The sequence below is a fragment of the Apostichopus japonicus genome, chromosome 18, assembly GCF_037975245.1.
Source record: "Apostichopus japonicus isolate 1M-3 chromosome 18, ASM3797524v1, whole genome shotgun sequence".
Taxonomy (NCBI): Eukaryota; Metazoa; Echinodermata; class Holothuroidea; order Aspidochirotida; family Stichopodidae; genus Apostichopus; species Apostichopus japonicus.
In genome coordinates, this window is record NC_092578.1 from 10,500,378 (window position 1) to 10,515,159 (window position 14,782).

Consider the following 14,782-nt stretch of genomic DNA (forward strand, 5'->3'; position numbering starts at 1 on the left):
ACCATATAACAGAACTTGTGGGTAAGAGACAGTGTAAGACCATATAACAGAACTTCTGGGTAAGAGACAGTGTAAGACCATTTAACAGAACTTCTGGATAAGAGAAAGTGTAAGACCATATAAAAGAACTTCTGGGTAAGAGACAGTGTAAGACCATATAACAGAACTTCTGGGTAAGAGACAGTGTAAGACCGTATAAAAGAACTTGTGGGTAAGAGACAGTGTAAGACCATATAACAGAACTTGTGGGTAAGAGACAGTGTAAGACCATTTAACAGAACTTCTGGATAAGAGAAAGTGTAAGACCATATAAAAGAACTTCTGGGTAAGAGACAGTGTAAGACCATATAACAGAACTTCTGGGTAAGAGACAGTGTAAGACCATTTAACAGAACTTCTGGATAAGAGAAAGTGTAAGACCATATAAAAGAACTTGTGGGTAAGAGACAGTGTAAGACCATATAACAGAACTTCTGGATAAGAGAAAGTGTAAGACCATATAAAAGAACTTCTGGGTAAGAGACAGTGTAAGACCATTTAACAGAACTTCTGGATAAGAGACAGTAAGACCATATAACAGAACTTCTGGGTAAGGGACAGTGTAAGACCATATAACAGAACTTCTGGGTAAGAGACAGTGTAAGACCATATAACAGAACTTCTGGGTAAGAGACATTATAAGACCATATAACAGCATTGCTTATGGTGCTCTTGAAGTTACATGTGTTCCACAATGACCAATCAGCTCAATAGCATAATGTTCAAAAGATTTCTAGACCAGTTTGTTCAAATGTTTTCTGCTTTGTCTATACTTTTTAAATGGTTAAGTATTAGTGCAAAGTGTAGCAGATGTTGTTATGAAATCTCAAGTATTCACTTTCTTTATGTGTTAATCTGTACACTGACTCACATACATAATCATCTGACCCGTGTATATATTATTTGCTCTCTGTGAGAGGCAGTTTGAATATATGTTGCCATCCTGTTTGTTTGTTTTGGTCTCAAATTACCACAGATGGGTTTTGAGATAAAGATGAATAAGAAACATGAATTGAGGGAATGGGATGGTTTACTTTCCTCCAGTACTTTCTCCTCAGTTATGTCTATCGAAAGAAAATTAGATTTTAATCTGAATGCACACTGCAGTCTTTTATAAATTCTTCTCGCATAAAATGTGGCAAAGAATGACTAAGCCTGCTGGCTTCCTGGTTTGGCAATGCTGCACACAGCTCTGAATTCAGAGTGAAATGTTTTTCTTTGCTCTGTCCTTCAAATGATGACTTGACACTCATAAATATTAAAATTTCATAGCTTCACTACTACTGCTTTCTCAGAGTCTCTTATCTCTTACACAGGTGTGTTTTGGGAATGTTAAGGAATTTACAACATTTGAAACTATTCCATCAGAAGGCAGCTTTGCAGTATGTTGGAGAAAGATTTCGCATCAAGCTTGGTCTTCCTGACTGGTGCACAGATGAAGAGACAACAGAAACTTTGCTCCAGAAATGTATCTGCATCCATTTGACAAACAAAAGGCATAAATATGACTGTCTGGTGTAAGTTATGGTATACTTTAGTGTTGAAAAATGGAATTTCCAATGTCATGAAGTAGTAGCATTGAAGTTTGGTTTTCAGCACCAAGTATTAGTACTACAATTACTAATTCTGGTAGTCCCTTGACTAATGTTTGTCGTTGTTTTTAAGTGGCACTATCTCTCCCAGGTAAAGTAGTGTATGTGTAGGCACAGGCTTGTAAGCATATAACTCTAGAAGGAAAGCTTGGACCTAACTCATACCTTGTACTTGTATGTTCAGCATGATTTAAATAAATTTTCAAAGATGGGCATGTCCAAACAATGTGGCCTATACAGTGAACAATTTTCTTTGGATGCATCTGCCATGGAAGTTATTGATTGAAGGCTACTTGTTAAATGTATCCTTGAAAGGCTCACTCTGCTATGGAAATATCATTTGAGAGAGAGGGAGGGATCTGAAGTGTTGAAATCTGCATCATTTATAAGACATTTAGTTTATTCTCCTTCTCTTTGTAGATTGATGACACAAAAGTTGTTTGCATTTGCTAGAGGTCAGTGCTGTCAAGAGAATCCAGATAGTCCAATGAACCATGAAACATTACTCCCAGGACATTTGTATCTCTCTGTCCTTAAGGTAACTTCTCTAGCAACAAAGTTAGAATAACCCAAGAGTCAGGAACCATTGTTTTCTATGTTTACATGCATGTGTGTACAATGATACCAGTCAAGCTGTCATTCTAATGTATTAGTACAGAACTCTATGTTTACATGCATGTGTGTACAATAATACCAGTCAAGCTGTCATTCTAATGCATTAGTAAAGAACTTGCGGTAGTTTCTCTCTTGAATTCAGAATTTGTGATGCATTCCAGGGAATACTCTAGTCTACTCACAGGGTAACCACAAGCTGCATTTCTTTGGTATCTGCCATTAATGTGAATGTTTTATAGAGGAAATCAGAGACCAGCTTAGTATACTAGATGTAGTTCATAGTGGGGTGGTAAGCACTGTAGAATCAAATATTTTTATAAGCAAAACCGTATGGACGAAAGATTGCTGCAATATGCCTAAACTAATAACCTGCTCAAATTTCCATTGAAATATTCTTGATGTGGGGATAATTCCATGACTTTATCAGTGTTTTCTCTGTATCACTTTAATTGTTGTTTAAAAGGAACAAATTTGACAACTTCAAATGGTTTTATGATACATTTTCTGTAATGATGATTTGAACTACTCTTTCTTGTTTTCTCTTTATCCCTGTTTTGGCAAATGGTCGTAGCAATCCTGTGACTTAATTCAAATAATGATTGTGACTTTTAGTTCTTGAGAACTTATTGCTATGATTGAATTAATCTTGTAAGCATGGGGATCATTATTAAAGTGAAACCATAGCTGATAAGAATAACTCATTCTTAGCATTTTTCTTCATTGTTAAGGAAAAACTAGAAGGTTGGCTCACCAACTTTCGCTATGTAATCGAGAAGAAAACCAATGCAAATCGGAATCAAATTACACACCAGGTCACACCAGGTCAGTGGAAAACAAAGTCTCTTATCATCTGTAACTGTCCCATTGGCTGTTATGTGTTACAGTGGAAAATGTATGCTTAATAGGCCAATAAGTCATATCTTTTAGAGAATGTGTCTATTGGTCACTGAATAACAAGAAACCTGTATTGGTTGTAGGGAAAGGAATTTCTAAATTATTTTAAACTTTACATCAATTTTCTAAAGGATGATTGTACGGAATATTAGTGCTTGACTTTTACTATCACTCTTGAGGTTTGTTATTTTGTTATTTATATATTTTGTTTTTGCTTAATGCATTCTTTTTGAAACCTGAAGCTTTGATCAACCAGTGTTTGAAATTGACCTCTGGCCTCACAAGACCAATGGAATATTTCCTTGCAACAGGAAATATTGTGTCACCAACAGGCCTTGGTTTAATGCAGGTAAATAGTACCAAATACTCATTTCATCATAATTTATCACAATCTTTGTAAATATGCCAATGTCAATATGTGAAAATTGGATGCAGTGAAATGGAAAGAAAGAAATTTTATGTAAACAACAAAGTAAAGTTTACACATAACCTGAAAAATATGAATGATTAGTCTTTTTCTTTGATATGTTGCTTTAACTTATGTAATGTCATCCCTTTATGTAAATTATACTGACGGATTTAAGGCAGGAAATATTTACTTTGTTTATTGTGGCATATACCTCTTCTCCAATCTTATAATGACTTCAGAATGCAGTGAAAGCTTTATGAATGTAAGTCTCATATGTAGCAGTTGGCCTTATCAAATATGTGTAAGTTATAGTCCAGTCAGTGCTTATGATGCTGTTGTTGCTCTTATATGAAATCTAGTATCTATAAATAAAGACATAATTAAATTCATTCCTGTGGAACCATTTCCTTAAAGGATAACCTTCGGCAGGAGCTTCTTTATATGTTATAGCCCAAGAAAAAGATGGAGTGCTAGTCATGTTCTCATAGCTGGTTTGGTTTGCAAGATATTCAGCTTTAAAATATGCTAAATCTCTGGACTGCTCATGTAAGGCTAAATTGGTCATGACATTTGCTCCTCGGTACATGTCTAAATGTTAATTTTAATCATTTGTTTTGTAAATCCTAATAACTCATCCCAAACATGTTCTTTTAACTTCATATTAACAATGGGGCACCCTTGGGCAAGATGCAGCACCATTTGTCCTATCCTGTCATCTTAGGCTATGAAATGCTTGTGTGTTTTTATTTTATTGCATCTGTAATAGAAATATAACCTGGACTGATAGCAGTGGTAATATCAAAAGATATTTTCTGGCTATAGTTATCATCTAAGGATGTTGAATGGCTTAGTTAATGCTTCCTGAGTTTGTTTTGCTTATTTGAAGATGAACAAACCCTAACAATGGTGGTTTCTTTGGTTGGTAATTCTGATGTATCAAAGATTGCTTCATGGATACAAATTGAAATGGAAGGCAGATTGATACTTATTACTTGTTATATTTTGCTTAGTGTTGTATTGTGATTCCCTTTTAATGAACGGTTCATTATAAACAAAAATATAATCGTTGAATGCAACCTTTCATGTTTGTTCCTTGATTTTTTTAACTTTTATAAGACGTCTGGGTTTTCTGTGGTTGCTGATAAACTGAACTTCATGAGGTACCTCTCTCATTTTCGATGTCTTCATCGTGGGTCCTATTTTGTTGAAATGAGATCAACTTCAGCTCGAAAGCTTCTCCCAGAAGCCTGGGGTGAGTAGTATTTAGAGTAAGTTATCTTTCTTTTGGTTTTAATTTGATTTGTCGACCTGTTAAAGTCAATTTGTTTTATTTCAGTAGAAAGGAGGGATCGTAGTCTGCTTCCGTGAAGTGTTCCCTACATACGTAGCTGTAAACTGGCTAGGCCCAGTGAAATCGAGGCTGGTGTTCTGCACTAATTTGGTCATTATGGCTGTGTTTTTTCGTCCTTCGGCCATCGATGAAGGCTAATTGAATGGTATATGACATTACTGCAGCACCCAACAACACAACGGACCAGCATTTTCTCCGATATTTTACAACATAATACAGTGGTTGTTCTCTCAGTATAAATGTGCGTGTATGTGTGACGGTATGATTGTCGCACATCCGGTACATCCCTGGGCTTAGCACTTGTGTTCCGTATTTGACATCATCGTTGTGTTGTTTTGAAATCTCATTTTTCAGAGGTCTGTTTTTGGATGCAAATATTAAAACGTTAATTTCTAATTAGTCCTTGAGATTTTAAAGGTGATGAGGATAGTTTTGAACATAGATTTTCTCATAGATTCAGAGGAAATTACTCTCGATTAGTTGGATTTTACATGTCATGGCCTCTTTAAGCTGACTGCACACTGGCCTGACTGAATGAGATCCAACTTCAACTCAGCATTTGTTACCTACTTTTTTATAGTCGTTAAGACCCATGGTCTCACAACTGATTAGTGCACACTACATGGCCGATTTATGTCTATGACCAGTGCTTGTTTATATATATGTAAAATTACATTCCTGTGATTTGCTACATTTGTTGAACTTGCCAGTTTTATTCAACACAATGCCAACTGCCATTCTGAAAAATTCTTTAAACTGACAAAATCTTGACCAGTGGCAGTGTTAAGTACATGCATACTCCCAACTATCCATGATTGTCCATGTAATGATCAATCAGGCAATGTGTGGAGGCCTTAAGACAAGTCTTTACCTAATCTGCAATTAAGTATTGCATCATGTATTTGTAAGGCTTTAATTAATATTGTTGCATGGTATTATAAGTACATGACATAGCTGTCAAAGTATTGTCATTAACTTATGATTTACTGTTCCCAAACTTATGTGACTATACTAAAGTCATTGTGACACCATATGCAGGTATTTCTACCCTTTGTACATACAACAAGAGTATTTATGATAATGGTATTGCAATTACAGTGTAAGTGAAATGATCTCTTTCATAATTTAATGATTACATTTTGTGTGTATAATTGAACTGCACATGAGAGACAGAGAAACTTGGTGTGTAATTATACAATGCAGACATCAAAATAGTGAGAGATTCAGTGAAGATTAGCACTTGCTTAGTGTTGAAAAAGCTCTCTTTCAAATATCTCTTCTTTACATGCTGATTAAGAAGGTATGCAAATGCCTGAAGGTGAACAAAGGTGTGTCAACTTTTTCTTAGTAAACTTTCCTTGGAAGGTTTATCTGGACCACTGTGGTTTGATTACCTACATTCAGTAACAGGGAATGTTAATTTGATATTAATGATACTATTGTTATTGCTTTTCTCTTGACAGGCTTTTTGTGTCCTGTCCACACCCCTGATGGTACCCCATGTGGACTACTGAATCATCTTTCAGCTTCGTGTCAGGTTTGTCTGATTTACTATGTATCAGTCCTCTCTGAAACAATTGAGAAAGTCTCCACACAAACAAATGTTTCCTGATCATCAAGCAGCTGTTGAATTTCTTTGATTCAAATTCCTTTTGTAGATTTGGAGATTTATACTGATTATTCTTTCAGTAGCACTTCCAATAAGGACTTTTTCAAGTAGAAGACTTGAAGACTATTTCTTTAATTTAGTTGATTGTCATTTGTTCTGTTACATATGACCTGTATTGCAAATGGTTGGTATGAATGTAGCCATCTTTTGTTCTAAAATCAGTGGTAAATATATGTTCTATCTAGAGAGTAGTTGAGGCCTATTTTGCCTACCTCTGCTGTTTAGTGGAAGTAACATATGAACCTGACCCAATACTGGTGTAACTTTCAGGTTGTTAAAGAGTATTCATGTCACTAGTGTGAAAGTGATTTTGGAATTTAGGAGGACACCAGAAAGATATTACAAGAACTGTTGCTTTGGATCCAGTGAAAATGTTACTTTTGCAGATATATAGATTAATGCAATTGAAGTTTGCTTATATATCCTAATAAAGTTTGCCAGTTAGTGAATAATCAGGAGCTAACCGTCAAATGGTTTGAGAATAAATAAACACTCCCCCAGTTTGATGTAACTTAGTAGAACTCCTCTGACACATCATGTAGAAGTTGCATGATACAAGAGATTGTCATACCATTGATAATTTGTTAAGTGAAGACACAATAAGGTTATTTGGATGATACTCATTAACCCAAACTTTGGATACATCACAGTTGACAGCCAGGGATGTGGTAACCATGATCAAGATATCAGGCAACAAGAAAAACCAAACTAGTATCATGCACAACTGCACAGCTAACAATGTGACATTTTAATAACTATGGTTTGGTCATTTCTCAACTCTTTAACTATACTGGGACAAAATCTTTGTCAACTTTTTACAAAATAATGTATGTCCACCCTACACTGTTTAAGTACTGTGAAACTTTTGCACAACAGTGGATAAAAACATACAGTGTTGTCCTGAAACATATCCAGTAATATTATCATGATTTTTATTGCATTCACTTCAAAACTGACATTGCATACCATCACTGTACAGATCTTAATGTATCTGCTGCTTCCATAACTTACATCATTATTCTTTATAACAAACTCTTTGCTTTTCTCTTAAGGTCACTACCAATCAACCAAAAGTAGCACCCCTTTTACAGGTGCTATATGCGATGGGTATGTTGGCACTAGATGCACCTCAAATAGCCCTCTGGGGTGAGACATACCAAGTTGTCTTGGATGGTCGAGTGGTGGGATCGTTACCAAAAGGAGGAGCAGAATCTATCGTTGCTGCCTTGAGGGTTATGAAATGCACAGGAGAACAAGAAGTGAGTGGTTAAGTAATAGACACCTCATAATTATAAAACCCATTGAATTAATTAATATTTCAATAGGTCACAGAACTGGCCTGATAAGAGGAAGCAAGTGTCATGAAATTAGGGAGCAAGAATAAGATCATTGAATAGTCACACAATGTTAATGGACTCAAATTTAATAAACAGGGTACATTAAGCAATAGTTTGGCTACCACTATAACAAATTCTTCTGAATTTGACATTTGAGAAGTTCAATAAACAATATAATTTGATTATAGTGAAGTTATGGAATTTCTTAAACAGAAGGCTCAGGAATTCTTTGTATGGCACCAACCTTCTGCCTGAAAGATGTGCTTTGTGTGTAATACTTTATTCCTTGCTGAGTGCATAATGAATGTTTGTGGTGATGGCCCATGATGTGCGTGCACTTGTTCTGTATTCTGACTGAGGACTTGAACATATTAATTCCAGGTCCTCGGATGTGATTTCTAACGAAACACCACAAGAATTCTATTGTTATGGGGTATTATTCAGGTTGGAGTATGTGGATTTGAACAATAGAAAAACAATAGGGTCCTCGATCTGAATGTTAAACAGCTGTATGTGTGTGTTACACCTTGGCTTGTAAACACTGTCAATCGAAAATTATAAATATGGATACTTAGTATGTGGATCCACCTTAGTGAGTACAAAACCCTATACTTTTGTGTGGAGGTCAAAGGTCATTTGAGTTCAATAGAGGTCAAAGTCAAAAAACCTTGTAGACACTATCTCCAAATTTGAAGGCTGGATTAGCTTAATCATTTGTGTTTGGATCCACCTTAGTGAGTACAAGTACCCAAAACTTTTCTGTGAAGTTCATAGGTCAAGAGAAGGAATAGTCTGAAAAGCTGTATAATATTATAGCTCCAAAAGTAAACACTGGATGTAGTTCATACTCAGGATATGGATTTACCTTAATGACTGCAAGCACTGTTTTATTTGTGTGAAGGTCATTTGAAGTCAACAGTAGTAAAACATTGTTACTCCAAATTTGAGATTGGATGAAGTTCATACTTTGCATGTGGGTTCACCTTAGTGCTGATAGTCGTAATCGATTAATCACCTGTAGTCACGATTACACTTTGGAAGTTTGATTAATCGCGCTCACAATTTAAGTTGCGATTACTCGACTACAAGCTAGCACTACACATAATTTGCTTTTGGAAAATAGCCTAACCTTTCAAAAACAACACTAAAGCAGTTTGTCAGCAAATATCGCAAAAGTATACAGGTTCTCACAGTGCTACACTAGCACTGTGTTGTGTTAAATATCAGCAACCACCTGCTTAGATTAGATTCATGCGTTTGCTTGTCAGTAATACGCTTGTTCTGCAATGCAACATTCAGTCCTAGCAATGTTTAACCATTGCGCTAAGGTTTTGTTTGGTAGATGTTTTAACATGATTTAGACACCACACGTTAAGACACGAAAGAAGAAATATAGACAGTGCACCATGGAGAAAGATTTGTTTTGACTGTATTTCTGCAATGTAAAAATGACATTGGTGACCTCATAACTGTAACCGAGTAATCGCATAATCGCGAGAAGAGCTATGCGATTAATCGACTACAAAAGAAAGAGTCGACTATCAGCTCTAATCCACCTTAGTGATGACAAGAACCCTTTTAGTTTTTGTGGAGGTTAGAGGTCATTTGAGGTCAGCAGAGTTCGAAGTCTGAAATCTTGTACACAAATACTCAAAAAGATAGCTTAGATGAGCTTCAAATGTGGTGTCTGGTTCTACCTCATTGAATACTCAAATGTTGCTCGAGGTCACTAATGTAAGCTCCTGCAGTTGGTATGTGGATCCAGCTTATTAAGTGTGGGAACTGTATGTGCAAGAGAGTACAGTATATGTTCTCATATACTGTAAATGTGGCAAGGAATCTCTGAACTTGTTGGCTTTCTGGTTGTCTCAAAAGTGTCTGGCATACCTTAAGTACATTACAAATAATTGTATATGTTTCTCTTGTAGCTGAAAACTTTTGTAGTTAAAATAATACTGTTCTATCACTTGAATACTATTAGTAAGTTTTGAAAATGTGCTGTTTTGCTTTTATATTATACAAGAAATTTATAATCTATTTCTTCAACTATGTAAACAGTTGGTAAAGCAAATTATTGTTAATACATACAAATGATTAAATTCAGTCAATTAAAGATTTTTCGCATAAAGTTGTCATTTTAACAGTAAATCCTGTAGTGGACATGTCCTCTGTTTAAACTTCTGTATTTAGCCTGTGGAACATCTGTTCTCTTCTAATTGTAACTTGTAACTTTAATTGCACAGAACCTAATGAAGAATTATAATCGACAGATTAACATTTAAATATACCTGCCTCCCTGGGCAGTTCTTTTGATCACTTTGTGTCTCCTACATGGTGATTGACTTGTTTGTTTCTTTTGTGGATCTGTCTTTATCAAGAAGCAACCTGGACTTCTTAAATGAAGGTAAATCTATGTTGTTAGTACTATAAGAGCATAATTATTGCTATTAATAAGACTTTCCAATTAGTCCATTTCAATCATGAGAGAATTTTTTGCAGATTCCTAAAAGCCTTGAAATTTGTTTGGTACCAATTACTGGCAAGAAAACTCAGTACCCTGGACTGTTCCTCTTCACAACTCCTGCCCGACTCCTGAGACCAGTTGTAAACCTCATGACAGAAAATGAAGAGCTGATTGGTACCATGGAGCAGGTGTATCTCAATGTATCTGTGAATGCAAAGGAGGTCATACCAGAGGTACAGTAAGACATTAATCTACTCACAGTGTGAATCAGCCAAAGAAACTTGTTATGAAGGGACTTGTTATGAAGTGACTTGGTATGAAATAACTTGTTATGAACTAACTTGATATGAAGTGTCTTAACATGTATGATTGGTTCTAGTCGTTGAAGATGAATATATCCATGGAGGTAAAAACAGTCTATCTACCAGAGAAATGTAGCACTCTTGTGTTACAGTTAGCTTGCAGGGATATATTGCAAGGTCTCCTCCAACAAAGTAATGTGGTAATTGTAATAGATGATACATATTCCATCAATGAATGTATTAAAGGTTGTTTTTCAAAAGGGGACAATTGCAGGCATGGAAAAACTGTTTTCAAAGTTAATTACAAATGCTCAGATCAGCTGTATATGCCTATAATGCTTTGTGTAATGGCCAACACATTGTATTTAAGTGATAACATCTTTTGGGTTGCAACAAAGGTACATGTCAACTGAAAGTTTTAGTCATAAACCAGCAACATCAGCTATTGGATGTGTGAATAAGACAGTTCATTTCTAGTATTTCTAGGAAATCCAAATTTGTTGTTTCAGGTATAAAGGTAGCAAGATTTTCTTCTTTACCTTTAAAAGTAATATGTTGGACACAAACACCAACTATAGATATGTCCAAATAAAACAATGAAAAGAAAAGATACTGTAAAGATGACCATCAAGTAGAGGTTATTCATGTAATTATTGATTGAGAGCTGATACTATATCTCATTTGAACTCATCAGGTCACATCTCACATGGAAGTAACTGAAGATGGCATACTGAGTGTAGCTGGCAGTTTAACCCCATTCTCTGATTTCAATCAGAGTCCAAGAAATATGTACCAGTGTCAAGTAAGTGTAGGTTACACACAGATGTAGCATGACTCAGATTGGCAAGAACAAGTGCACAATATAATCTTGTCTTGTAATTAAGCAACTGCATCCTTCAACATGACAATACATTTGCATGATTTCCATTATAACAACATTTGAAAGAAAATAAGTATTGCTATCACCTGTAAAAGTGAAATACCAAGTAATAGTTAAGTGAAATTTTGTATAGCAATTATACAGAGTGAATTTTCTGGAAAGTGAAGAAGAATTATGCAATGTTAGTGAGGGAACACAGCCAATCGTTCCCATGACAATAGCATAACAGATCTGCCTTGGTGGGATGTCATTGATGTTCATGTACTAGCATGTATTATGATGATAATACTTCTCTTCTACAGATGGGAAAACAGACAATGGGCTTTCCATGTCATGTGTTGCCTTATCGAATAGATAATAAGATGTACAGGCTGCAGACTGCTCAAACTCCAGTTGTTAGACCAAAAGCCTATGATATCATTGACATGGACAACTATCCACTGGGAACCAATGCCATTGTAGCAGTCATTTCATATACTGTAAGTTTATAAACACTGTTTTTTTTTTCTAGATGGCTCTTTTAAACCAGTTGGTTAGTTTTAGATGACTGATGCATGTACAAAACATTCAACATTGCTTTTTGAGTTGATTTTATGATACTAGGATGCCAAAGTAACATACTTTGTTTTCTTTACTAATAACTTTTCATTTCAATTGAATTGAGTTTAACATTTTTCTGTTATAATATTACATAACATTAATAGCAATGTGACAAGTGCCTGGCAGATGAAATGTTGAGAATTACTTGCTCATTTTATAATCTACCGTCTAGCAGGATGAATAAGCTTTTCAATTGCAATCTTATTTTGAGTAACTTTGAAAATAATGTACTGTAAATATATTAGCAACAGTATGTTTTCATAAATGTTGTGGGACATTGTACTTATTCTTCCTAATTGACAGTCTACTGTCTTGTTCCCATCTTTTAATACCCATAATTTTGAAACGTGCTCGTTTCAATTTTCCAATTTCTTGTCACACTTCAGTTACCAACCTTGTACAAAGACCCGCATTTAAGAGGCAGTTAGATCTTCCAGTCTATCAACTATCAAAATATTCAGTAGATGCCACCACTACTATAAATAGCTTATTTAATTCTCAATCAGTTCCTACCATTTCCTCCATTATCTATTCACAGGGCTATGACATGGAAGATGCTATGGTGTTAAATAAAGCTGCCTTGGACAGAGGCTTTGCTCATGGACAAATCTATAAAACTGAGGTCATTGACTTGAAGAAACACCTTAAAGGATCCAAGAGCAATGAGGTTACTTATGCTTTTGGTAAGCCGTCATGAAAAATTAGTAAACTAACCAAACGAACCAGAATTATTTAATTATCTATCAGCCTCTCTAAGACATCTATGTGGTTTGAAACAATTAATTGTGTCTAATTAGCAAAGTATACAGGAAACATGCAGAACACACACAAAGGTAAACAGTCCAATTGTGGTTTCCTAAGTCACAAGGTGATTTCAGGCCGCATTCTTCAATGGTTCAGAGTCGTGTTGTGGCTTTTCATTATCTTGTACTCTTAGTTGTTTCCTAGTTAACAGTTGCAATTCACACATCATAATGTAATATTCCCATCAACGTTTTACCTGTTATGTCATTTTCTTTCTTGCATGGGAGGTGGGAGGGGGAAGTGTATCATCAAATTGTCCATGAAAGTTGTCTTAATTAATTTAAATCCCTTGGTTTATCCATTATCAATTAATTAAATCAGTTCTTTGTGGTTTTGGTAAGAATAATTTCATTCATATTTTGCAGGATGTGACCCAAGTGACCCAAGAGCAATGGATAAATTAGATTCAGATGGCTTCCCTCCTCCTGGTACTATCATTGAACCAGGAGACCCTCTATATGGGTAAGTCTTGGTTAAATTTAGTGGTTTATTTCCAAAAGCAAACTTCTTTCTGCTTATCTTACTTTGCATAGTTTGATTGTCTTAAAATGACTAATTATCTCATCTTCCTAGAGTCTGTAGTGTATGAGGTAATTTACTTCGTTCCCCGCTTACCTGTCTCCCCACAAACATGAAAACAATCGTAACATCTTACGAGAACCGCCTATCCGCGATAGTGCGAGATAGGGGCTCGCGGCTTACAAGTACGCTACAAAAGTGAAAACCCAACACTTAGAAAGGGAACAAGTAACGAAAGTACATGAAAACAATCATAACATCTTAGAAGAAGTATAACAGATAAAAACATGTACACAAAGAAGAGAAACCGCTTATTCGCGATAGTGTGAAATAGGCGGTTCCAACGAAGTAGTTTCGCGGAACTACTACTTGAGAAAATAACGTTACGCTAATAAAAAACGAACACATGGGCGTGAGTTGCACACTAAAAGCAGCCCCCAAACTCCCTTCCCTATTTGAAAAGGATACTTATCAGGCTGTAATAGGCGGTTGAAACGCTTAGAAATCCAATAGGATATAAAGAAGGTAATAATCCAATGTAAACCGGGCAGTTTTCGAAAGATTTGAATCCACTACGAAAACGCATGAGTAAGCACTTTGGATGGTAGAATGAAAAGGAAGGGCATTGACCGGAAGGGACCAGTCACTGAGGGTGCACAGTGTTAAAAGATTACCAGGGCATACTAGACACGGTAGAATGAGGTGCTAATGTTGTGGGGAGACAGGTAAGCGGGTCACTTGTAAATACATAAACCAGTAAGTTTTATAATTTGCACTTCACCCACAGCAGAATAGTGAGTGTGTGGGTGCGTGAATGTGTGTGTTTGTGAGTGAGTGAGCATAAAATTGTGTCCCCAACTCTTCCTAGACCGTAATTTCCAATCAAGTTCAAACTTGGTGGGTAGGAGGCCTGACCATGTAAACTCATGCCTCCGTGATTGAGGATGTAAAAAGTTAGAAGACAAAGGTCAAGAAACCTAAAACTTGTATTTTAGCCATTTTCTGCATATCATTATGTATGAAATAGACATCAAACCACACGATATGTAGAGAATGATGGGACAAATTTTAAAATAGGACAGATTTAGGTGTTTAGGATGGAGGTCAAAGGTTAATTGAGGTCAAATTGGCCTCAATTGTGCAAAAAAGTGTGTCGCCAACTCCTACACTTGTAAAGTCCGATCACGTTCAAACTTGGTGGGTAGGCGCCTCACCATGAATTTTTGTTGCTGCGTGATTGGTGACATCAAATGTCAAATACCCCAAAAACTGTTTTTTAGCCATTACCTGCTTTTCAGTAATCTGGA

The 14,782-nt window shown here is 35.8% G+C and overlaps 1 protein-coding gene across 2 annotated transcripts in view; it reads left to right on the top strand.

The window, feature by feature from the left end:
- The window catches only part of LOC139958677 (DNA-directed RNA polymerase I subunit RPA2-like), a 42,283-nt gene that overhangs the window by 17,919 nt on the left and 9,582 nt on the right, over positions 1–14,782 (top strand). For both annotated transcript variants that reach the window (XM_071955941.1, XM_071955942.1), the window contains 12 exons: positions 1,356–1,556; positions 2,052–2,169; positions 2,975–3,068; positions 3,383–3,489; positions 4,666–4,801; positions 6,364–6,437; positions 7,622–7,828; positions 10,406–10,603; positions 11,367–11,474; positions 11,855–12,031; positions 12,691–12,835; positions 13,322–13,418. In XM_071955941.1, coding sequence (XP_071812042.1) covers positions 1,356–1,556; positions 2,052–2,169; positions 2,975–3,068; positions 3,383–3,489; positions 4,666–4,801; positions 6,364–6,437; positions 7,622–7,828; positions 10,406–10,603; positions 11,367–11,474; positions 11,855–12,031; positions 12,691–12,835; positions 13,322–13,418 — 1,662 coding nt within the window. The remainder of the gene's footprint in view (positions 1–1,355; positions 1,557–2,051; positions 2,170–2,974; positions 3,069–3,382; positions 3,490–4,665; positions 4,802–6,363; positions 6,438–7,621; positions 7,829–10,405; positions 10,604–11,366; positions 11,475–11,854; positions 12,032–12,690; positions 12,836–13,321; positions 13,419–14,782) is intronic.